Source organism: Thermobia domestica, chromosome 4 (genome assembly GCF_964235325.1).
Source record: "Thermobia domestica chromosome 4, izTheDome1.hap1.1, whole genome shotgun sequence".
Taxonomy (NCBI): Eukaryota; Metazoa; Arthropoda; class Insecta; order Zygentoma; family Lepismatidae; genus Thermobia; species Thermobia domestica.
Genome location: NC_137457.1, coordinates 16,197,566 through 16,223,962, shown reverse-complemented (window position 1 = coordinate 16,223,962; position 26,397 = coordinate 16,197,566). Strand labels below are relative to the sequence as shown.

Here is a 26,397-nt window from a genome sequence, read left to right as displayed (position 1 = left end):
GATAAACTTAATTCCAATACTATTATTTAATGAATTGGTCACAAGATGAAGACATCATAAACGAGGTACGTTTTGACTCTGCCCGGAATATATTATATTCAAGATTAGATTATAACACCATAATTTGAGGTGGAAAAGCGTTAACAACATAGGGAACAATGTGTTTCCATTTTAAATCTAACTGACACATGGTACGACTTTATTGTCGTATTCATTTTTGTCTATCGGCAGAAGTAACTTGGATTTTATTTTTGGCTACATTAGGCACAACAACTATTACAAAATAACTATGGTACTTTCATAAATATAATGAATCGTCATACCTGAGTTTAAAGGTTTCTCTGGGCGCAATGGTTTATGAAAATTATCAGGATTAATGCCTAACTCCTTTCCAAACTCATCGCCGTACCACACCAGCAGCTCAACATGTGCAGCAACATAACGAAAGGTTCTGTAGTAGATATTCCCTTTATATTGGAAAGCGATCACATTCTGTTCTTCTTCGTGACGAGCACAGTTCACATAGCGCATCCAGTTGCTGCTTCTGGTGTCCCATGCATCTATGTAGCAGTACGTTCGATGATTCTTTTTGATCTGGAAGTAAATGGTTGCATTAATAATAAATTTCGTTTCATAATGTAGGCTTCCGAACTATGCTACTTCAATACTGAAACTTAAAGTAGTATATCCGTAGCAACAGGTTACAATAGAGAAATAAGATCAATACACCCGTAGCTACAGGTTACAATAGCACCTGCTCTTCGGACGATGAATCCATATTAATAAGACATATTCGATATGTCTTACTGTTTTACCTCTATGGAGATTGCCATTAAAACCGAATGCAGTAATTGGTGTCAAACACTTGCAATTGCAATAGAGGAATAAAACCAGTGAAGAAACATTTCTAGTACTGCATCCATTTATAAAAATTGCTTGTCGCCAACTGTTTCCATTTTATACATTAAACTGTGCAAAGAAACAACTTCCCGACATCGTTTATCGTTTTTGCTGTGATACCTATCAACAGATAGACAGACGGACGGATGGACATAGCAGGGGCGTCATTTAGGGGGCAGGAAGGAGCAGATTTATATAGATTTTATCAATGAAATAGTAGTAAATCAGTGAAAAACGCGAAAATTTTACTTATATCAAAGGGTCTGCCCCCCTCTTCAAGCAAAATCTGAAATGTCGCTCCTGGGACATAGCCGTTCAATAATACTTCCGAGACATGTATAGTTTGGAAATCTAATAATTAGTAGTTTATGTTAAGCAGGCTACATCATACCTGCAATCTTACAACTACAATTGACTCTCTGAACGCCGTAAGTCTCTGAAGTTAGAGAAGTGCAAATAAGAATACTAAGGAAAAGTTGAACAATTCTGACACTAAGATCACTTAGAAACTTATATAAAGAGTAAAATTAACTTTATTTATTGCAATACAATGATAGTTTGTACAGTCAGCGACAAAAGTACCTGAACCTCAGTTTGTACAGCCAGCGACAAAAGTAGTTGAACACTAACTGTCAGAACTTCATTAAGTTGGATCCAGTACATCTTTATGCTATCACAAACGCCAGGACAGATGGAACACAACTTACACGTAACTTTTCAAGCAGTATGCAGTGTTCTACAGCAGTAACTTTTCAAGCCTGTAGAACACTGAATTAAGTTTTCGCTGTAGGCCTACAATTGTCGAACGTAAAAAGTACCAACTTTAAGATTGCTTCCTATTCTTTGGAACGTTGATGTTTAAAGAGTTCTGTACAGCAAATGCATTATAACTCGTTGTGTGTATAATGTATTATTATACTGGATACTGCATATGAGAAGACAGAATAAAGCACTGATCATTCATGAGTTAGAAAATGGCTGAAATAAACTGAAAATATCAAAACTAGACAAATGAAGGAAATCAATTTGTAAATTTTTGTCTCCATTTATGATCTTACTTCAACTCCCCGTTCCAACATCTGTTTCCTTCTGCACAGGAAATCTTTCTTACCACACTAAGTATGAATTGAAATTCAAACTGAAACATGTAAAAAGTTTGGAACCGCCGAGACTCGAACTCGGACCTTCTGCTTAGAAATCCAATACGTTAACCACGCATGCTAATCAGTTATTTGAGTTTATTTAAAGACTCAAGGACTTTTAACTAAATTAAAATTCATTGATGTAAGTCTAGACGAGCCATTAAGATTCTATGAAGATATGATCATTATTTAATTAATTTTCTTCATCAAATGTTATTATTTAGGTAATTCTTACTGGAATTCTATTATTACTTTTTATTATTAACAATCATAAAACACCTATAATTTCATTAGATTTAATCTATTTTACATCAATTCTTGTGACGTAAAAGAAAGGATTACTTGTGTGAAAAATATGTTTATGCATTCAAGAAATGTCATTTGCAATTAATAACTTCATTTAATTTTTTCGATATATATACATTATTATATGGTGTATAACAATATATACATTCTATTATTTCTGCAAATGCTGGCAATCGAGAACATCGTTCAGATTCCATTATACGTTGTTGAATTATTGTTTGGAATAGAACTTAAATATATTTCATTGTTATTTGACGTTAAATATGAACACCATTAAATTTTTAAATTTAAATATATAATTATAACGTCAAAAGAGAAACTATTGTCCAGCCTTCTCAGAGTATAAACATATCAGCCAGTTCCTTACCAGGTGGTAAAGTGCCAAGGACCGACGAGACGTTACCACGTTGGATAGAAACGGATATGCGCTGTATTAGATAAGATGTGGAGCGAACTTCTCCGGAAACACAAGAAATGCGTTTCCCTACCTCCCTAATGAATTCAAGACTTCTTACACCCTAAGCACTACTGGTTTTATTTATCGCAAATTTAGTCGTATCTGACTGTGGAACAGAAACCCTAGTGTGGAACAAAAACAACTTTACACAAAGTAAATCTGAAGGAGCGTCGAAATAACCGAAGAGTTTATAAAGTTTGTTAATCATTATTTCGTATGTTCAAATCCTCGAGTAGATCTTACATTTTTTCTCCTTATCTACCTATAGACTGAGAGAATTTCTTTGAATAACCTTTTATAAATTCTTTTTCTTTGTAAATTCGATGAGGAAACAATATCATAAGAATTGTAAATGTAAAATATCGGAGCTGAAAACAGGATATTAAGTATTTTCACTATCTTATTATCCTCTCGAATACGAAAGACCAGGCTTCTATTCTCGCTAGGAGCTCATGTGGTTCGAATCCCACATTAAATTATGAGTCCACTTCTTCAGTTGACCAATTGGTGAGCAGAAAGATGCTTAACCAGAATGAGAACTCGAGTACGGTTTTGTATTTCATTTTAGAGATTACTCTTATATATAAAAATAGTGCTGAGAACGAACATTAAATCTCAATTAATGTATTAATCAATCAACCTAACACAGTAAATTTAATGTCACTTATTGATATAAATGTAAGAGAACAAAGAAGCCCTAGATTTAAGGTTTTTGATCGCTGCTGCTTTTTTGCTATTATTGTCGCCTGCTTGTTGAAACTTGGTTGCTGAAATATAGGTACGGAACCTGTCTCCTTGGATTGGGCTTCGTGCTACACTGATGGAGCTAAACTGGAGTTGTAGTTGAATTTTGATTTTTTTTAAAGCAGCAGTTCATAATATACTTGTCGACCAAAGATCTTTACATATGTTAGTATTATTTAATTACGCACCACATATCTGCTGAATGCCTTGGATTAAAATTGATGTGTTACCTGACTATAAATTAAGCTTTTTCTGTGGAATTAAATGTTTTTTTTAAAGTAGCAATATTTGTATTATGTGAGGCTCTGTTACTTTTTTTTTTTTTTTTTTTTGGCTGTTACTGAAAGACATTGATTTGGACTTGATTGCCTCGCCATTCGGTTTTGGCATTTTGTTGTCTTAGTCAAACTGACTTTATATTAAAATTTGGCAACATTTGTGTGAAGGCTCTTTCCCTTTTCAGCTGTTGTTGGACGTCATTACTACATCATTGATTTTTGGCCTTTTGTTGGACTTAATCGAGCATAATACAAATTAAAATTTGGCACCATTTGTGTGTGGATCCTCTACATTGCAGCTGGCAGACCTTCATTGTCATGCCATTTACTTTTGGCTGTTTGTTGTACTTGTTTGTTAAGCAGCCTACAAATTGATATTTGGCAGAATTTGTGTTTGGGCTTGCTATTTATTGGATTTAATGCAACGGCTTCTTTTCATCTAAATTTCGCGCAGTGTGGTTGTTTTTCTATTGAGCAAGGTGAGTGTTTCATTTAATAGTATTAAATTAGAATTTTATTGTCTGTTAGCTACACTTGATTAATTATACCAGTCCATTTGTGACGACCCCATAGATTTTTAATGACGAACAAAACTTGACTACCAATGTGCTAGCCTGAGCAATTTTATTTTCTTATTGTGATATAATTTTTTATTACCTTATTGTGGTCTCACATACTCTACAGGCAGTGCTACTTCATATATTATATAATGTAGTGTGTGATGGCCCATAGATTTTATCTACGAACAATTGTTTACTGCCTATGTGCTACCGAGGGCAGTTATTTTTATAGGAATTTATAATACCTTATATTAAAGATTGCAGCGGTTTATTTGTGCGTGTTAGCTACTTCATTATTAGTAGTCTCACTCTAAATTTTAAAAATTTAAATATCAATAGAATGCACAATATCAGGATGCTCTCAGTACAACAAATCGTTAACAAATTACGTAAATCTGCTAGACGACATTATGTAGAATTCCTGTCATAACCAAAGAAATTAATAATATTTGGATGGCCGATATGGTCGAGTTTATTCAGGTACGTTGAAGGGTCTTGCAAAAGTAAACAAAGCTTATAAGTATTTGCTTACCGTTATCCATACGTTCAGCATAAATGTAAGGGCCGTTTTTGTACAGAATAAAACTCGCATGGAAATTAGCAATGCGTTCCGTTTAGTGTTGCAAGAAGTAAATCAAGTATCAAAAATTTGCAGACTGATCGCGGTCGTGAATTCCACAACTAAGATTTCATTAAACTCACGACAGATTATAAATTCAAGCAATTTTCAATACGCAGTGAACCAAAAGCGTCTATGATTGAACGATTAAGAATTCTTAACCATAGACATACTGTACGTTGGAAACTTAATGAAGGAACTACCATAATCTAAAAAAACCGATTTATATATACAAGTAACGACTAAATGAATGAACGTTACGTAATAAATACCTGCTAAACAATTGAATAAACATTAACAATGAACGTAGCTAAATGTAAACGTAGAGCCTCAGTAGATGAAAACATTAAACTACAACACTACATAGCGAAATTGTATATAGAATGGAAGGAAAAACATCAAAATTATTATCAGAAGTAACAGCAGAAAAACGCAATTAGCAGCTTGATTAGGAAATCAAAGATATGATATATGAAAATAGGAACTTAATTACTGAACTCATACCTAGCCGCTCAAAATATTTCAGGTTATAGACTAACACTATATACCTAGCCGCTCAAAATATTACAGATTATAGACTAACACTATATACCTAGCCGCTCAAAATATTTCAGGTTATAGACTAACACTATATACCTAGCCGCTCAAAATATTGCAGATTATAGACTAACACTATATACCTAGCCGCTCAAAATATTGCAGATTATAGACTAACAGTATATAAAACTTTCTTCGAAAATGAACTTAAGCAAACAGAAACTCATCATTGCACAAAACATCCTTTCATTATTCTCATATGGCTCTAAAAATGCTACTGCAGCTAAAGACGAGAGTGCATCAGCTACTAAACTCGGGCTATTAGTCACGCATTATTTGAGTACCAATAAAAGAGAGAAACATGAAGTCTTTGAACTTGGATTATTGGAAGCTGGAATATACATATCGAACATGATTATTTATGATGCAAAAGGTGTTGCGAGGTATCACCTTTCAATCGGTTTAAAGGTACTCAAATGAGGAGCGTCATTTCAGACTTCGCTTGAGGGGGGCAAGAGCACCACCGACATAATATTTTCACGTTTTGTACTAGTATATTAGCAGACAATCGATTAAAGTATATGTATTCCTCAAACTCTTGGGGGGGGGCAATTGCCCCCTCCTTCCCCCCGTGAATGACGCCCCTGACTCAAATGATACTGGAATTGTTAACAAAGAAACAGCTTCATAATTATACTGATGAGAATTGTGAAACATACGCAAAGATACTTTAAATGACTCATTTGTTATATCAGAATAACGATTCAAGGCACAACAGAGTCAAATCCTCACACACTACAAATATCAAAACATAATAAAACCACTTTGGGTTGAACTAAAGAAAAGCGTGCATGAAGAAAGAAGAAAAGGTATTGATTGTTTAACCAACAAGTATGGGGCGGAAATTGAGTTGATTTTAGTTTAGCGTCCCTTTCAGCAGCGAGGCTATATGAGACGTGGACCTACTGATTAACGTGGAATCCGAACCACATGAGCTCCCGCCGGGAATCGAACCCGGGTCTCCCACGCCAAAGGCGCGTACGCTAACCACTTAGCCACGAAGGAGCTCGCGGAAATTAAGAAATACAAGCGATTGCCTAAAGAATTTATCTAGACGGATGATATAAGGAAGCTTATGGATTGACTCTTTAATTGTTGCTGAAGGAATGGCTAGGAACTGATCATTCGCCAATCAAAAGATAGTAACATTAATATGATTGCCTCTCAATTGTCTAATTTTCTTGTGTTTGATCCTAAAGGGTTACTTTAGATCATTATCTTACTGCTACCGACGTTCTGAAGACGTAGCTGTAGAAATAGTGGATTAGTTAATGATATTAATAAGCTCCCCTTCGAGATGCATAGTATCGGGTATCAATTTTACGGTCCCCAGGCACTTGTCTCGATTTCAGATAAAGCAGAGATGATCGAGGAATTAATAAAGTTGATCAAGCTTGTAGAGACCATTATATTTCGTTTAATATCTTTAAGGACCTGGATATTAGGCATAGAGCAAATAAGAAATTGGATGATAAAAAGTTTGGTTATGTTGTTAGCAATGATACCAGTATTGGTGAAAAAGCAGCAACATTAAGAGTTAGTCTGTATATCAATACTAAACCCAAAATGGGATCAGATGCATTTTTGAAAGCAGTACAAATGTGCAAGTGTAATGAAGGAGAAAGGCGTCAAAATTGAAGTAGAGCCTAACGAGTTACAGTTGATTAAACCGATACTTACAGAGCAGCAACTATCAACGTGTGTATGAAATTCAAGTTACGGAACGAGTGATATTGAAATTACATTGAGTCTACTTCTGTTAAAGAAACTTAAAGAGCGAAAATTTGGTGGATTTATTTTTACCATTCCAGCTTTATTAGCTGAATTTCGTTTGTTAGGGAGTGTAGCAGGTGAATCAGCTTATATTGTTTAAACAGTAATAGATGCTAAGGAAAATAAAGCAGAACTTGCTGAGCAAAAACGTCGTAATCAAATGATTGAAGCTGCAGTGCTCTCTCAACATACAACTGCTTCAGGTTTAGTGTATCGCAGCCATAAAGAAAAGCGCTCACTAAGCACGTATGTTGCAATAAAGTACTTTAGTGTAATGTTTATACCGCATTAAATACCTTCTATACCTAGTGCGTTGTAATTAATGTAGAGTGCATTGTGTCTTGTACAAGAAGTGTGCATTCTGTCTGTATATTTTCGCGTCGTATGGTAGTATATGGTTCGAGTCACTTAAATATTTACAGCGTGAATCGTGTAGTGTCATAAAATATAATGCAGATAGAATACCGGCACAAAATTTTTGTGATGTTATTTCTAAACACTAGTGCTTAACGTTTGTAAAGTTTATAACTGATGGTCATACTTTTTCGAATGCAATGAATTGCTTATATACACACTACACTGCCTACAAAACATAAAGATACACCACCAACAATGTCTATATTGCATTTAGCGGGTATATCTGCTCTATATTTGAGGCCAATCATGAGATTTCTAACCATGACTAAACTAAACACTTGTTCTTATTGGATTCTATAATTGTATCTAATTTTGAATGTTACTCCTAAAACACATTTAAATATAACTGTCAAAAATATATCACCAGATCAATACAATGCATCCACTTTAGATACAAACTTCTCGTCCTATGTGTTGTTGAATGAAACTTATGTCTCATAGAATGGAAATCACTCCATCAGGTACTGAAATCAATCTTGGTAGCATTAGAAATCTGTTAGGTTTAAGAATGATGCAGGCCTTCTTCCAGAACAAACACATGCTGGACAGTATGTCCTTAAATTCCTAGCTACTGATACTTAGGATGTTCACTGTAACACAGTTCGAAGAATGCTTGTATCAAGACATAAGTATGCACATAAAGAACCAACATTATCTCTACGTTTAGAAATCTCATAGAAATTCTCATGATCCTATTGTACATGAACCACATTTCCCATTATTCTCTCCGATTCAAGACTGTCATATACGTAACATTGAGATTAGGGTGACGAATGAAAAGAATGAATCTATTTCCTGTGGAGGAGCAACAACAAACGAAATATTAATGATTAACAGCGGTGAATAAAACACATAAAATGACAAGAACAAGAGAACTTTTGAGATTTATGAACTTCAATTGCTTTCGCCCAATCGACGAACATTTAATAACCTAAACTAACCAAACAAGGACATTGACTTCGATATTGATTTTATTCATCCATTTAATTCAGCCCTTTACATTAAGTACGAAATGGTAGGACAGTTGAGATGAATCTTTGGTGAAGGAGCAAATATTTAACTCATTTGTAACTTTATCCCGTATCTGTTTTCGTAGGAGGAAAATAGGAAATATGGTAGAGTTATTGATTGCATTGACTATCCAAGAATTATGTCTACAATGGTGGCCACATTAAAATTCTCCAAGCATAAGGCGGAACATTGTAAAAGTGCTGGTTTGATCACAGCATCCAAATTGCCTTCGAAAGAAGATACTGGGTTAATTTCATTGCAAAAACTATTTCGATTAGTAATTACAGTGATTACAAGGAAATTATGTGGAACGAAGGACTGTGAGTAACATTTAAGTCAAATGAAAAAAAAACACACTTTTCTACGATGGAAATCCAAGAAAACTTATCGAACACTTAATTATAGCACATTAACTCATACATAGAAGTTTGCTATTAAGAGTATGGAACTTAGAATGCCAACTGTGAAACACAAAAGAACACGCCTTAAAATCAAGGTAAATATACTAAAGAATCTACCTACTTTCTTATTGAATTTCAAACATATGATTGTATACAACAACATGTAACAGGAAGTCACTTCAAATTCTCTATTGCTACGCACTTCAACACTTTAAATTTAGATATGCCTGACTGTTCTTTTTGCTATACAAACAGCACAGGAAAACGGTAATCAATTAAGAGATGCCAGTAAGTTTCATCATTACAAAGTTAAGGATATGTACTTCAAAAACAGATGGAATTAAGTCTTTCATATAGAAAATCTCAATCTTAATTTCAATCAACATAGTTTTCTTAAAGGATATGCTTCGTCTTTGATTCTGATGAAGCAGTTCACAATAACATAATTTGGAACGTTATTGCTCCTACAAACTATGTATACAATATCAAAAATGAACGTATAAGAGAAAAATCTTAACTGTCAACGCAGCTAAATACATAACCTTATGCAAGACTGTGAAATTCTCGATTTGAAACATCTGATACAAGCACGGTGTAATCAATATTATGCAGAGAGTGATTTTGAATTTGGCATTGACAAGGAGGCGGAAACAAGAAGAACATTTGGCCTTAGCAGGGATGTGGATGCAGGCAGAACAAGTCCGAAGGTCACATGACTGAAAATCATCGAATCTGCCTGTGTGGCAAAATTCCTACTATAAATGAACCAAAAATTCCATTTTCTACCTGGTTTCTATTATTTTTCATCTGAAATTACCTACCTGCCAGCAATATCCTTCTTTGTTTGGTTCGTCTTTTGTAACTCCTTCGTATGGCCCGAATCTAACTCCTTTGGGTATAGGGGATTTTGTCCAGACGCCTCGACCACCACCATGGATGCTGGAACGGCATATTTCTAGCTGAGGAGGAACAGTTTTATCCGATCGCAAAGGGTCTGTTCCATCATTAGGTACCTACAATAAATAATATTTTGAGAAATAGAAATTCACATTTAAAAGTCTTCGAAATAATTTTAACGTCCTTTGGAGTTTATAATAGTAAGAAACCGCTCATCATCCGAATAATTTTACAACAAAGCATAAGTTCTTTGAACAACTAATTTCAATGATGTTCATGTTTATTTTAAATTAAAAAGCTCGTTTGAAAATTAACTAACTTTATGAACTTTAAATTAACGGTTTTTACAGGTATGTCTGAATGCCAATAACATTTAAAACTATTTTTATAAGTATGTCTGAGTGCCATTAATATTAACATATTTCTATCTGTTGGAATCTATTTTTGTGAATTTGTACAGGAATTAATTACATTTTACTAGTAACAATTACCAAGTCACTCAGTAATAGAGCGCTCTTTGCCGGTGTATGGGGTATCTGGTTGGACTCCAGCTCACGGCAAATGAACTTTCTGCTGGATAACATATGTCTGTGCTTTTCTCAGGGATTTTTTGTTTTGTTCAATTTCTTTATTCCACCATTTCGTTTATAATAATCACACTACCCCCTAAACCTACGTGCATAATTGCGGGACGTTACGCAAAAAAGGCAATCACTAACACCCTTAGAGCGGTGATTTACTGTTCCAGTGAGATAAATCAACAGCATTGGTTGTGGCAGTGCTTGGTCAGGTGCAGCATTGTGATGGGGTCGCTAAGGAAGCTCTATAAATCCACCTGTGTTACTAGGTTCAAGCTTCATGGTGAGGAGAGTTACAGTTGTGAGCGGTTGAAAAATAAAATTATATTTACAGTATTTCAAATATGTGCCTAACTTTCAGTGCAAGTTACTTAACTTGCCTGAGTAAGTCAATTAACTTGTTTAAAAAAAATTCCCTAAGTAAGTAAAACAAAAGCTTAGCTACGAGTAAATCAAGTCAAGGGAATAACAAGCTAATATGCAAAATAAGTCAAACATTCTAAATTCAAGTCAAGGCAATGCAGCTTAAAGTTCTCCATATGTGACTCAAATGCCCGATTTTACATCTGGTAGAAAACCACCCTCTGCAAAGCAACCAATAGATTTACCAGGGTCACGCGAATGTCGGCACAAACTCTCTACATGACCAGACATACATGCCTATCTACTCAGGAAGAAGCATTGTCTTGTTGAACAGGATCGTGTTAATATGTACTATGAAGAACACACAATTGTGAATATATTTCTTTTCAAGTTTGAAACTCGGATATCCTACATTGAGCCGTGTAAAAGATCAACAGTGCATTTGAGGTAGTAGTAAATAAACACACCTTACGAATTTGGGTAGTACTAGGGGCGCAGTTGGAGGAAAAATCGCTTTCGTGTGCAATTTGATGATACAAACATGCCGTTTGCGATATTCTATTATTCGCACGTTCCTGATGAACAATTTCCATGGTGTCACTCTTTCCAGCCCTTAGGACGCGTGTGGTGACGACGTCATCAATATGACCGCCATTTCAGACTACTTAACACGTATTATCTTGAGAACCGCTCAACCGATTTTTATTGTTTGCGTCAAATGAAAACTTTAATTTCAAGCAAAAAAATATGTTCAGTGACATTTTTTCATATAAGCGACAATTAAAATTATACGAGGGACTTTATATATTTTCCGAAATCAAAATTTCTTTTCTTTTTTTGGCAAATTACAAAGAAACTATCCGGTTTACGAAAACATGTTACAGAACATAAATTTTAGTGTAATTCAAGACCTTTAATTTGCTATAAGGAAAATCAAAATCGGCCTATTAGTTCTCTCGGTATGGACATAAGAATAAGGCAATTACACAGCAAAAAATGAGGTGTTGAAATAACACAAAATGACTACTACTTTAGCGTGTTACTTGTTGTCAATTCAACATCAGCCACATCGCCTTTAGAGCATATGAGAAATACCTCGTTATTGGCTGTAAGAATTGTTTTTTTATTGTTTGGTATGAGCAAAGTTTTGCGAAACATATTTCGCATTTATGGCAAGTAACTACCTAGGTAATAGCATTCTATATTTTCTGTAATCGGTCACAATAAAATATTCACAGATTGTGAACCTGTGAATCATCTGACAACAGTTACACAGATGGCTATGCTTCAATCTGTTTTCTTTATCTGTTATTCTTGTATCTTAGCATATGAACATAAGATGGCAGAACTGTTGCCTATGTAGCTGTTGTCAGACGATTCACATGTTTACAACAATATTATTGTGACCGATTACAGAAAACATAGAACATTATTCGTTACTTGGCATAAGTGCCAAAGATATTTCGCAAAGCTTTGCCCAGTTATTTCTGATATGCTCGGAAGGCGATGTCTTGGTGCTGAATTGACACATAAGTAACACGCTAAAGTGGTAGTCATTTTGTGTTGTTTCAACACCTCATTTTTTACAGTGTAGTATGGGTGCAGTATTTAAGTTTGCACGCAAGTTGATGATAAAAACATGCCGTTTGCGACATTCTATTATTCTCGTGTTCCTAATGAATAATTAACATGATATCACTCTTTTCCTCCCTTAGAACGGGTGTGATGACGTCATCAATATGGCCGCCACTTCAAACTACTTAACACATATATCTTGAGAACCACTTAACCAATTCTTATTTTGTTTGCATCAAATGAAAGTTTTAGTTTAAAGCTAGAAATGATGTTCAGTAACATTCTTTCATACGAGCGATAATTAAAATTGTATGAGGACTTTATATATTTTTCGAAATCAAAATTTGTTTTTTTTGGGGGGGGAGAGGGGGCAAATTACAAAGAAACTATCAGGTTTACGGAAACATGTTACAGGACATAAATTTTAGTGTAATTTAAGACCTTTAATTTTGCTGCAAAAAAATCAAAATCGGCCTATTAGTTCTCGAAGTATAGACATAAGAATACGTAAGAAAAAATACTTCGTAAATGCTCGTCACTACCCAGTTGCAGATGTCATGTAGAAGACTCCGATCATTAGGATAGCCAAAATAAAGATATATGTAGGTGTTGGTACCATAACATTGCAACTAATTTGGTTACCTACAGTAGGTATTGCTTCTATAAAGCCGTGGATGAAGCCACCCGCTTGCGCCATTTCGCTCTTCGACAACGAGATCCAGATCTTAAGATCCGAATTCTGGCCCATGATAATTCTGTCTCACAAACCGAACCCCGAAAGGTGACTATCTCAAACTGATTATAATCGGGTAATTACCCGACCGTAACCGATCCGAAATGTTTACATGAAAAGGAAATTGAAATTCCGCATGCGACGGCAGCAAGGTCTAACTTTTCCAATACACCATCAAATGCGACATACATATTATGTCCATTCAAGATATCGTGAAAGATACGAATTTCTGAATTTTGATAAAATTTACTTAAAATATCTATTGGATAATAGAGCATGATTCGATAACAAATGAACTGTAGATAAACTTATATTTATTTTCGTTTCAATTCTCCATACAAACAATCAACTGAGTCACAAGAGCAGGTACTGGCGCTCTCAGCTGTTTTTTTTTTTTTATGTATCTTAACCATAAAGAAAATATGTAGTACAGAAATAACTATCATTCTTCACCCCTGCTAACGAGGTACCTTTCTATTTTCGAATAAATACTAACGCTCAAAAGTGAAACCGCTTCACACATTGGAATTCCCGGCGCGAGCTCATGTGATTCGGATTTCATGTTAATCAGTAAGTCCCGTCTTATATAGCCTCGCTGCTGAAAGGGACGTTAAACTCAACATCAACTGAATCAACTCATATACACATTGCACATGGTCAACCTAAGATACCACTCTATTTATTGATAAAACTCATAGCCGGTAACATCGTCATTTAGATATGAGGATTCGTTTTTAAAATTATTATAACAAAATAATTCATTTGCATTGCGCTCACACATTGCAGTAGGTAAGTTTATTTGTTAAACATTTGCACGGAAAATTGCACTTGCTCATAAATTTCTAGTTTATGAGAAACGTCTGGCGCACAAGGTACGTATTTCACAGTACACAGGCGTAACATCTCAATTTTCTTCACACCAACCATGGCCAACTGGCGAAAGTATACAAACAAGGCTTAACTTTACCATCTTGATATAAAACAATCGTTTGGTAGTTTACTCTCTGGAAAGCGGGTATGAGAGAGTTTCGATTTGGAAGTAGTTTCTTCCAATTTGTCTGCATTTTGATAAACATATTCCAACAAAATTCCTCAGGAGAAATATTTTTTGTTACTGGTTGATAAATTTGACAGATGGATGCTTCAAGTTGACCTATTAGTGTAGGAGAAAGTTCTTGACCTCCAAGATTCTGTAATGTAAAGAGGGTCTCTTCATTAGAGTTTTCAAATGCCTTCGAATAATATGTTTTTTCTTTTTCTTTGCCGAATATGCGCGTACATCCAATACTGTCACATCCGGAGAGGTCATGTAACGCTGGACGTGCAGACGCCTTTGTAGAACCTAGAATGTGGTAAATATCTGACAAAGCTACACAATTCTGTGGAGACGGTTTAAAATAGGAGTTTGTGGGAATTCTTGGATAACGCCTTATTTCTAAAACTAAGAGCAAACATATAAAGCGTTGTAGCGCCTCTTTGTGTTGCATCTGTAGAGTGAAGAATTATTTTGGTTCCCTCCTGAGTGCTACTTAATTATTCCAAATTGCAGTGAGTTGCAACCTTACTTTTGTACGCCATGCAGTTACGAAGTTTCTCTGAGAGCATTTAGCATATGAAATTATTTTCTCTGATAAATAGCATATTAACTCATCTTTAGTGCTCATGTGCGAAAAAAATCCTCATGGGGACGTTTCTTATCATCGTTCTGTCTACAATCCTATATTAAACTGGAGTCATGCCTTGAAGTCTTATCTGTCTCACTTGATTCTTAATTGATTTGAGTTCATATCTATCAAAATCTAACGAATTTCGTGGAAGCCCCAGTATTTTTTTAATTATTAATTTTGTGAACTCTTTTTCTAAATCCTGACATATCTTCATGTTTGGCATTTTACTTAGAGCTCCGGCATTCCAACTAAAGCAACTGAGAAGCCCCTTCCGCATAGGATAAATTTTAATTCTTTTCTTTGGTCAGTCGGGTCCGGAAAAATTTGCATTTCTCCTGGTGAAATATAACATTTCAGTAGAATCTTCAAAACTTCAGTTAACATGCTTTTGTTACTGCACAGATGCATCGTTCCATTTAATTAAACAGACAACGTGTCACAACAGAAAACTTATAACTTCCCAGTATATCACGTAAATCCGTCTCGCGTTGTTGTTAGTTGCAATGTTATGGTATCAGCACCTAGGTATACCTTTATTTTGGTTATCCTCATTATATGAGTCAATGTGGAGTCTTCTTCATGACATCTTCAACTGGGTGTGACGAGCATTTACAAAGTTTTTCTTTTTTTTACTTATTCTCTCAGTACGAAAAGGCATGGCAAGTGTCTTTTGGGATCGTAAAGTTGTTCTTCTGGTGCATTCCATGCCAAAAAACACAAAGATCAACGCAAATCGTTATTGTAACACTCTAAGAAAACTACGGCAAGGCATCTAAAACAAGAGCCGAGGAATCTTTTCTGAAGGAATTGTGATTTTTTGTTTTACTACAAAGCCCATCCTCCCACTGCTGCTAAAACTCAAGAATTCCTGGATCAATTCAGATGGGTGGGAAATTTTTGATCATTTATGCTATAGCCCGTACCTTACTCCTAGCGATTTCCACCTTTTCTCTAAGCTGAAAAAGTTTGAGGGTGGTAAACGTTTTGAAGATGCTTAAGAGTTGGAGAATATAGAAACCGCCTGGCTTAATGAACTATTATCTGTTCAGGTAACCTGATAGGAAACTCCCCTCCCCCCACCACCACTTACAACTAAAGAAGGGGAAAGCAAGTCGTTGACCTTCACATGGAGGGAAGCTTTTCTATTAAACAGAATCGTGTAAACTCTAAACTCGTACGTCGATTCGCTCGCACCTGATATTGAGAAAGCACTCCTGTTCCTTTTAGCTATCAATCCCGATTAACAAACAATTACTGTTTTTAATTTTTGTCTTTAAGAAAAGTGTTGCTTATAATTTATATAATAAAATTTTGGCTTTATTCGTATTTATTAAATTGCATTTCTAGAAATAAGAACTAATTCGTTATAAAGTTAATTTCCATTATTGTTTCATTTAAGAATCAGTATGATTTGTCTTTTCGTGTATATATATATATTGATTGATTTTATAGAGGATTTGAAGTCAATGCAAGTAAGCATACATTAATTGCATTGATGTCCAGGTTGGGGTCGTGATGGCTTCGTGGTAGAGCATTCACCTCTGGTGTACGTGATCCCAGATCGCGCCAAGTGGGCTTTGTGGTGGATAAACGTAATTTTTGTGGGTTTTCTCGGAGTTCTTCCGTTTCCTCCTACTTTCTTCTTTCCACAATTTCATTCATTCTCCTTTAACCTATCCGGCATAACCGAGGAACGTAAAACCCAAAGATTTCTGTTACTTCCCTTCTCCTCCCCCTCAACGGTCATCAGTACTCTTGACAACTCCGTTTGGGACGCCGTCAAGGTTGGACGACGACAAGCCTGGACACTTAATTTTGGTCGCTCCCGACAAGGTTGGACAACGACAAGCTTGGACGACGACAAGCTTGGACAACGACAAGCTTGGACACTTCTCAATTTATCCTCTTGCACCAGTCTCGAACGAATTCCTGAGGTGTCCAAGCTTGTCGTGGTCGATCCCGACAAGCCTGGACACATCTCATTTTGGGTCGTTGACGACAAGGTTGGACGACGACAAGCCTGGACACATTCCTGGGGTGTCCAAGCTTGTCGTGGTCGATCCCGACAAACCTGGACACATCTAATTTTGGGTCGCTGACGACAAGGTTGGCCAACGACAAGCCTGGACACATTCCTGAGGTGTTCAGGCTTGTCGGGATTGATTTTGGATCGCTGACGACAAGGTTGGCCAACGACAAGCCTGGACACACTCCAATTGGCCGATTTGGTGCATTCAAAGCACGTAGAAATAAGTTTGTTTAACGCTGAAAGAACAGCATTGCGTGAATTTCCACCAGAAAAGTTTCGTTCCGTTTCCAGGCTCGGGAGATGATAAATTCCCCGGAAAGTAGCACCGCAGGCTCCATAAAGTTGCTTTCTTCTTTTTTACCAAAAATATTTCAATTCAAATATAAATTTTATGAAAATGAATATATTTGTGCGTGTGTATGAAAAGGTACAAGTTCGCGGATATTGAGCTATTTGTGTTTTCTTAATGTTTGTTAAAAGTAATAACCATATAGAATGTGGTTTGAATACAATTTCAGCATTAAAAATTACTTTCATAAAGTTAAAAAAAAATTATACACTTTTTATATACAGGGTTTTTATGTACATTTAATTTGACAAATCAAAATATCTTTGGAACGAAGAACAATTTTCAAATTCGGTTTACGCAACATAGTGTAGGGGGCACCGTGAGACGCTATAGAGTAGAATCTGTGGATCTAGTCTTCTTCTTCTTCTTCCCGAGTATTATCGATATGCTGATTCCCCATTTCATCCACAGTAGTTTACAGTGGAACAACATAAACAGCCTCGTTAATGTATCCTACCCCACACAAAGTGAGAACAGGTGATAATCCACTATTAGAGATCCTCTACTAGAAATTCTAGAAAATTTCTATGCAGATTTTTCGAATATCACTTCTGATAAAAACATCACCCTTATTGGAAATATTATACTGATATTTCCAATAAGTATATTACAATGTATACACGGTGTCCGGTGAGGAAATGCTAAGATTTTGGGATGTGATGGGGAGGGGGGATCGGGAAGGTCATGCTAAGTAAAAATGCTTATGTAAACATAGCGTCTATTCCCCTTCGTTTCGGTGATAGGGGTGGGGGTAACGTTTTTCGTGGTGCTCTTACCGACATTATAGCCCACCCTGTAGTTGGTCTTACGTTACATGCAGTTTATCCAAGTATTTTCCTATTTTTTAAAGGTTACTAGCCTTAACGCCCGACTTCGTACGGGGAGATCTGGTTTCTTAAAAATATTTTGGAATACTATTACCTATTTCTACTACATTATACTACTACTACTACTACTTCTACCTACTACTACTACTACTACTACCTACTACTACAATTACCTACTACTACTACTACAACTACAACTACCTACTACTACCACTACTACTACTACAACTACCTACTACTACTACTGATGCTACCACTATTACCTACTACTACTAATACTAATACTACCACTACTACTACTGAAACTACCTACTGCTACTAACACTACAACTACCTAGTACTACTACAGCTACATACTACTACTATTATTACTACACCTACTATTATTACTACTACTACTACTACACCTACCTGCAACTACTACTACTACTACTACTACACCTACTATTACTACTACTACTACTACCTACTACTACTACTACTTACTACTCCAACAACAACAACAGCAACTACTACTATTACGGCGTTTGGAGTGTTAACATTGATCTAAGTGACCTCAAAACCTATGTACAAGACCTATGTACAGGATGTATTGGTCATTTTCGACAAATTTTACATTTTAGCCCCTCCACCTTCGCTAGGGGTATTCCACTCCAACATTATTATCCACCAGACTATAAGGTATATGTGTGCCAAGTTTCGTTCAAATCGGTTTAGTCGTTCTTAAGATATTTCATTAGCAACATTTATGCCATTATTTATATTTCAACCCCTCCACCTTCGCCCCTGGACGCGCGAGGGGTGTTCTACTCCAATATTATTTTCTGCCAGACTATAAGCTATGCGTGTACCAAGTTTCGTTCAAATCGGTGTAGTCGTTCTTAAGATATTTTATTAAAGCCATTTATGCCATTATTTATATATATTTCACCCCCTCCATCTCCGCCCCTGGACGCACTAGGGATGTCCTACTCCAACATTATTATTCGCCAGACTATAAGCTATACGTGTGCCAAGTTTCGTTCAAATCGGTGTAGTCGTTCTTAAGATATTTCATTAAAACCATTTATTTATACTATTATTTATATTTCACTCCCTCCACCTCCGCCCCTGGACGCGCTAGGGGTGTTCTACTCCAACATTATTATTCGCCGGACTATAAGCTATATGTGGGCCAAGTTTTGGTCGAACCGTTCTTAAGATAATTCATTAAAACCATTTATGCAATTATATCGCCATTTAAAAAGCATTGTGTAGTGTTCCACCCCCTCCCCCTCTGCAACGGGGTGAGTATGGGGTAGCTAACCCCGACAGTGTTGGTTGCCTAGTAGCAAGAAATATTTGTGCCAAGTTTGATCAAAATCGGTTTAACCGTCTAGGAGGAGATGTGGAACATACATACATACATACATACATACATACGTACATATATACAATCATTTTTATATATAAGGATAACCGTTACTTGGTTAATAAGCCGTTTTTCTACAAAACTGGAAATACAATACTATTCCCAAACATACGAAAGCTCTACATTCCCACATAGGAACACAAGTTACAATAAAAATTGTGACAATAATAACAGTAACAGTTAAAATAAGAGAAGAAATTATAATAATAATTATTATTAAACAAGCAAAATTGTTTGTTTCCAGTGGAAGTCATTATATAACAAATAAACCGATTAGTAAGATTGATTTTTAGTTTTAGCGTCCCGTTCAGCAGCGAGGCTATATGAGACGTGGACCTATGGCTTCTAAAGAAGATAACTTGACACCTGTGTATAGTTTTCCCCAAATCAGAAACAGTTTCTCTACTGACAGAGTTTCTACTCAAGAACAGTGAAAAATTGTGTTACAAAAGAGAATTTTAAAAAAATCCCTCCGTTACTTCCCTATTGTATGCAGTATTGAGACAAATTGCAGATCTCCTACAAGCCTGTTTCATTAGCTTTAAAACAAGCTATAATATGTAATGTAAGACCAACTACAGGGTGTGCTATAATGTTTGAAACAAGAATCTGCAAGTGCAAGATGCAAAAAGTTATCTCCACCTCTATCTCCGAAACCCTATATGTTCACATAAACATTTTTGCTTAGAATGACCTTCCCTATCACCTCCCAAAGTCTAGGATCCAATATGGTGGCCGAAAGCATTTGTCATAAAAATACAGAGCCTAGACGCTGGGGCTAGATACACCAAATGTGGTATAAATAATGACCATCACGAGGAGGTTAGAAGCAGAAAATAAATTTGGGAAAAGTCTCCATCCTGAATCCAATATGATTCCTAAAATATAAGAACAGTATATGCACAGCCCGAGCTACTGAACCTAAAAATACGAAATTTGGTATAAAACCCTTTCATCAAACGTGCATTAAAAGAATAATAAAAATGTTCAAGAAGTCGCAATCTTGAATCCAATATGGCGGACTAGAATATATTTCACAGTCGCTGGGGATAGAAACACCAAATGTAACACAAATATTGATTATCAATATGTGATCACGCAATGAAGTACGAAAAAATCGTCATCTTGAATCCAATATGGCCTCCTAAAATAAAAATCAAAGCTATATGTACTGTCAAAGTTCTGAAGTTATATGTACCAAATTTGGTAGAAATATTTTTGAGAATGAGCAAGTCAAGGAAACAACGCCAAATTTTGAAAAAATTGCCATCGTGGATCCTATTTGGAGCCTAAATAAAATAAGGAGTGTATATGCACAAACCAAATGGCTGAAGCTATACAAACATAGAGTTTGGTATAAATGTGCATTATGATAAATTGGTAAATCCATTAGGTAAATTGGATAATACCAAGAATGCAATGGAGGGAATACGAGGATATTCGGTGTATACTCACCTTCAATTTTGAGACACCATTGTATGGCTACCTAAAATTTATGAAGTCTATATACCGCATCTATAGAGTGTGTAATAAATGTCAGAGCGTATCCCACCTAAAATTTTAGGATGACATCACTGGAAACTTTGAAAATGTTGTCATCTTGAATTCAATACGGCAACCGTACATACAATTTCAAAGTAGCCACCATTTCCGTACAATGTAAGCGTAGTTTGTTTTCGTCCACTTTTTCGAGGGCTTTTCAGACATCTTCGCTTTTTTTCTGTATTTTCATTTTGTTGGTTAAATTCAGATGGCAATTAGTAGTTGTTTCGATTAAAGTCATATACAGGGAAAAGTTCCTATTTCGTGATTGCGACCATATTGAATCCAAAATGAAAACCATTTCAAAGTTTCATATTATCCCATTTACGTAGTCATCATAATGCACATTTATACCAAATTCAGTGTTTCTGCCTTCATCCATTTATTGGGTTGTGCATATACTTTCGTTATTTATTCAGGGCGCCATACTGATCCACGATGGGAACTTTTCTACATTTGGTATTCTTCCCTTTACCTGCCCATTCTCATAAATATTTCTACCAAATTTAGTACCTTCGATTTTTATTTTAGGAGGCTATTTTGGATTCAAGACAACGACTTTTTCACACTTTATTTATCATTTCGTGATCACATCTTGATAATCAATATGTGTATTTCATTTGGTATTTCTATCCCCAGCGATTGTGAAATACATTCTCATCCACCATATTGGATTCAAGATGGCGACTTCATGAACTTTTTAAAGAAAGTATTTTCGTAATACACGTTTGGTGAAAGGTTTTTATATCAAATTTCGTATTTCTAATTTTCATTCTCATTCCCATTCATCATAATCAACATTTGTCTTTGATGTTTCTAGCTTTAGCCATTTGACCTAGAAATACAGATGAAGGTTCTGAGGTCCAGGGACTTTACCGTCCTTTAAAAATAGGACAAATTGCAAGAAAGGGTATTTTTTGCGGGGATATGAAGATTCGGTGTAGGGAAGTTCGGTGCAGGCCCTGGACATAAGGTAGACGCTTCCAGACCCTGGACCTGTTGTATCAGCAATCCATCATTCCTAGCAATTTTTGTATAGTTTAGAACATTTTAAAATGATATAATGCATTGAGAAAAAATAGTTTTTAAATATTAATATATATATATATATATATATATATATATATATATATATATATAATTTCATCATCATCATCATCATCATTTTCAACCTATGTCTATCCACTGCTGGATGAAGGTCTCTCCAACTCTTCTCCATAACCATCTATCTTCTGCTGTTCTTTTCCATGCTATTTTACAGTGCTTTTTCATTTCGTCACTCCATCTTGTATTACGACGCTTTCCTGGGCGTTTCCTGTCTCTAGGTATCCAGTCGAGAACTGCTTTTGTCCATCTGCCATCAGTTCTTCTTACGATATGTCCCGCCCACTGCCACTTCAGTCCCTTTATTTTCGCAATAATATCCGTCACTCCTGTCATCTTCCTGATCCACATATTTCTTTTCCTATCTCTTCGGGTTATTCCGAGCATACATCTCTCCATGCTCCTTTGTGTAGTCTGCAGACTGTGAATGTCTGATTTTGTTGGTGTCCATGTCTCAGCCCCGTATGTCAAAACAGGAAGAATACATTCATTGAAAACTTTTCGTTTCAGACACATCGGCAGTTTACTTTTTAATATGAGTATATATATATATCACTGGCGTGACAGACCTTGCGGCCCTGAGCCTGCCCCAATATCATGTGCAATTATTTCCACCTGAGTGATGGCCGTGGGGTCAGCACTTCGCAAATTTGAACCAAATTATTTTAGTACTAGTTGGCCAATGAAAATAAAGTTTTGGTCTAAAATGACAGTCTTTATTGAGGCAATGAAACTGTTGCAAATATTAAATGAAAATACTCTTCCTTAGTTATATATTTTTAATTTTTTAAATGTTGTTTTTCTCCATTCAACAGGTGGGGTGAATAGGAACAAGCATTAATTTTTTGGTGTTACTTTCCTATTGCATTGCAACTGACATGAATTATCATCATTCCCTTACAGTAAGGCTTTGGCTGCGAGAGTTTCCTTTTTACCTGCCCAAAATGGAAATCGAACACATCTGAAACGTCGGGATAGCCACACACGAAATCGATATCTGAGATTTTTCGGAATGACGTTGAAGAAAACTTACGAGCAAATTATTTTTGAACTTTGGAAATGTTTTCCCTTATTTGTTAAGATATCTTTTGAACATCAGTGTTATGTCATACTCTTGTACGGAATAACCCTACTCTGCACACTCCACAATTTTATCAATAATCACTTCCTTCTGTATTTTTTTTTACAGTATTCGATCTTGAGACTTCACGTTATATTGGTTTACATGTCTCTGTAAAACTGTTTTGGGTATGTCATATTTTTTACTAACACATCTTTTACGTTAGTTTGTTAACCATAATGCCCTTTTAGCTTTTTCAGTTAGGTCATTTGGGTATTGATATTTTTTGGCACGGGGTTATGGTTTATTTAAAGACATTACGTACCTGTTCACGTGCCACTCTCAAAAATGCTGTTGTTAATATATAAAAATGTCTTTAAATCAAATTATAAAATTTCAAAACTAGTTTTGCACATGAAACATCGAAGTGCAGTCAAAAACAAATTCTTTGAAGTCCCACAAGTCAAATTGCTTGGAGCGCCACCTTTGGAGTGAACAAAGTTAAACTAAGTTAATTAGTATTAAGATTCTTTGAACAGTACACCTCGCGATAAATTTCTGAAAGTTTTACTTAGGTTCGTCAGTTCTCATTTTTGGATAATTCATTTTCATTTTCTGGCTACATCCTTATCTGATTTCACCACCCCCTCCACCTTCCTCCGAAACAAAAGTAATTCTCCAAGCATATTTGTTCATTTCCTGTCAAAGTATCGTTTCGATTTATCAGTTTCCATTTTTGATCACCCCTGTTTCATTTTCTGGCTACACCCTTAGCTATTTCACCCCCACCCCCTCCGTAATAATATGCCGTAATCCGCGAAGTATGTTTGCTCGTTTTCTGTGAAACCCACACAGCACATAATGTATAATATACGCATATTAAACGTCTAATACACGTTAGAATGTTTATTATACGTTTAATATACGTATATTATACATTGTGTGTTGCGTGGAAAGTTTTGTTTCGATTCGTCAGTTTTCATTTTTAGATCACCCCCTTTTCATTTTCTGGCTACACCGTATCCGATTTCATGCATCTCCGGAAACAAAGGTCGTAATCCCCGATATATGTTTGTTCATTTGCTGTGACAGTTTCGTTTTGATTCGTCAGTTTTCAATTTTAGATCACCCCCGTTTTTGTATTCTTGCGATTTTATTCCTTATCCGATTTTACCCCGCTCCCTCCGAAACAATAGGCCGTAATCCCCAAATATCTTTGCTCATTTGCTGTGAAAGGTTTGTTTTGATTCGTCAGTTTTAAATTTTTTTTTAGATCTTTCTTTTCCGTTTTCTGGCTACACCCTTATCCGACCCCCCCCCCCCCACACCTGCGAAGTAACAGGTAAGGCCGAAATATGTTTGGTCATTTCCTGTGGAAATTTCGTTTTGATTCGTCCGTTTTCATTTTTAAATAACCCTCTTTTCTACTTTCTGGCTACACCCTTATCCGATTTTTACCCCCTCCCCTTCCTCCGAATCAATAGCTCATAATTGCTTATTTATTAAGCTCTTATAACAGAGAGTAGTTCATCAAATTCGTTTTTAATTGTGGTTTTCTTCGTTTTTCTATATTTTCGCACTATTAAGAGGGAATTTCACCCCCTTCCCCTGGTCCGATTTTGTTTCCCAACGAACTCGACCTGTCATTTGAACCAATAAACACTCTGTGAAACGAACAATAGACCTCGTGATAAACCTGCGAAAATTTCATTCGTATTTGTCAATTTTCACTTTTAGATAACTCCCTTTTGTAATTTTCTAGCTACACCCTTGTCCGATTTACCCCCCCCCCTTTCCGAAGAAATACCTCCAGATCCCCGAAGTATATTTGCTGATTTATAAAGCTTTTGCAACAGAAAATAAACCATTAAATTCGTTTTTTTTATTTTCTGTGTTTTTCTACATTTTTGCACTTTTAATGGGGTTCCACTCCCTCCCCTCGGTTCGATTTTGTTCTCCAACGAATGATCTGTAACTTGAACAAATAAACAATCTGTGAAAGTTTCATTTGAATCGGTTCACGCGTTCGACTTTTATCGTGCGACATACACACAGACAGACAGACAACACAAATGCCAAACTTTCGACTAGAAGACTTCGCAAGCTCGGTCAAAAATTGTCAACAGTAATGTAGCTAAAAATAGTTGCAGAGAAAAAATGTTAAAGCAAGTCGCCAATCCTATTATTGCATGCATAGCAAGATTAGAGTATGAAGAGTACCTCAAACAATTAATATAGGGTTTCTCTTGCATTTATAAAACCTAAGAGTGAACAAATTTATAAAAAATGAAAGTTTTGTTCGTATTCACCCCACTTGAAGGTATAAAGCATTACCATAAGATCTGCAGGGCAGGGATTTTTCTATATTCCTCAAAACTCCCCCTAACATCCCTTCAAAATTATTGAGAAACCCATCCTTCTCACTTATAGCTAGGAAGTTTCGGCGCAGGAACCTTCAATGCAAGAAATTATTATAATAGTTGTATTTCCACAAAAAAATATGAGACCTGCATGGTATAAATTATTTAAGTCCTGCAGTAGACCTACTTTTTTTTTAAAAAAAAGGCATGTTTTGATATGTAATGACATATATTATCTCTTGCAGGTCCTATTTTACCCTATCATTAGTCTAGACATTATTATGAAGGTAGGGTTCAAATGAATACATTTGCTTCTAAATCCATGAAGTATCTGGGTTGTATAAAATATTTTATGGATACAAAAAATAAAAAAAAAATATATGGATGATGTAATGGAAAATAATATTATGGAAGCAACACATATAGACAGGGTTGGAAATGGAAATTTACAAGTTATGGAACGCTGTAGTCCGCTCCGGTCCGAGTCGAGCCCTGATTATAGGACAACCTACTTTCGTGCATGGCAAAGTATTTACATTTTAACCAATAAATATCAACATTTTTGATCTTCTTATTGGATCACACAAACTGTTGTAGATGATGAATCTAAATTTAGTATGAATATACACAGTGGCGGCGATTGGACGTTAAAAGTGGGGGGGGGCAAGATATGATCTGAATATGTGTATATCAATGT

General features: G+C 35.7%; 1 protein-coding gene across 1 annotated transcript in view; it reads right to left on the bottom strand.

The window, feature by feature from the left end:
* Positions 1-260: 260 nt before the first annotated feature.
* Positions 261-26,397, bottom strand: part of LOC145683257 (histone-lysine N-methyltransferase PRDM9-like) — a 77,068-nt gene continuing 50,931 nt past the window's right edge. Inside the window, exons 7-8 of the mRNA XM_081754629.1 lie at positions 10,027-10,218; positions 261-594 (exon numbers count right to left, since the gene is read on the bottom strand). Coding sequence (XP_081610755.1) covers positions 277-594; positions 10,027-10,218 — 510 coding nt within the window. The 3' untranslated portion in view covers positions 261-276. The remainder of the gene's footprint in view (positions 595-10,026; positions 10,219-26,397) is intronic.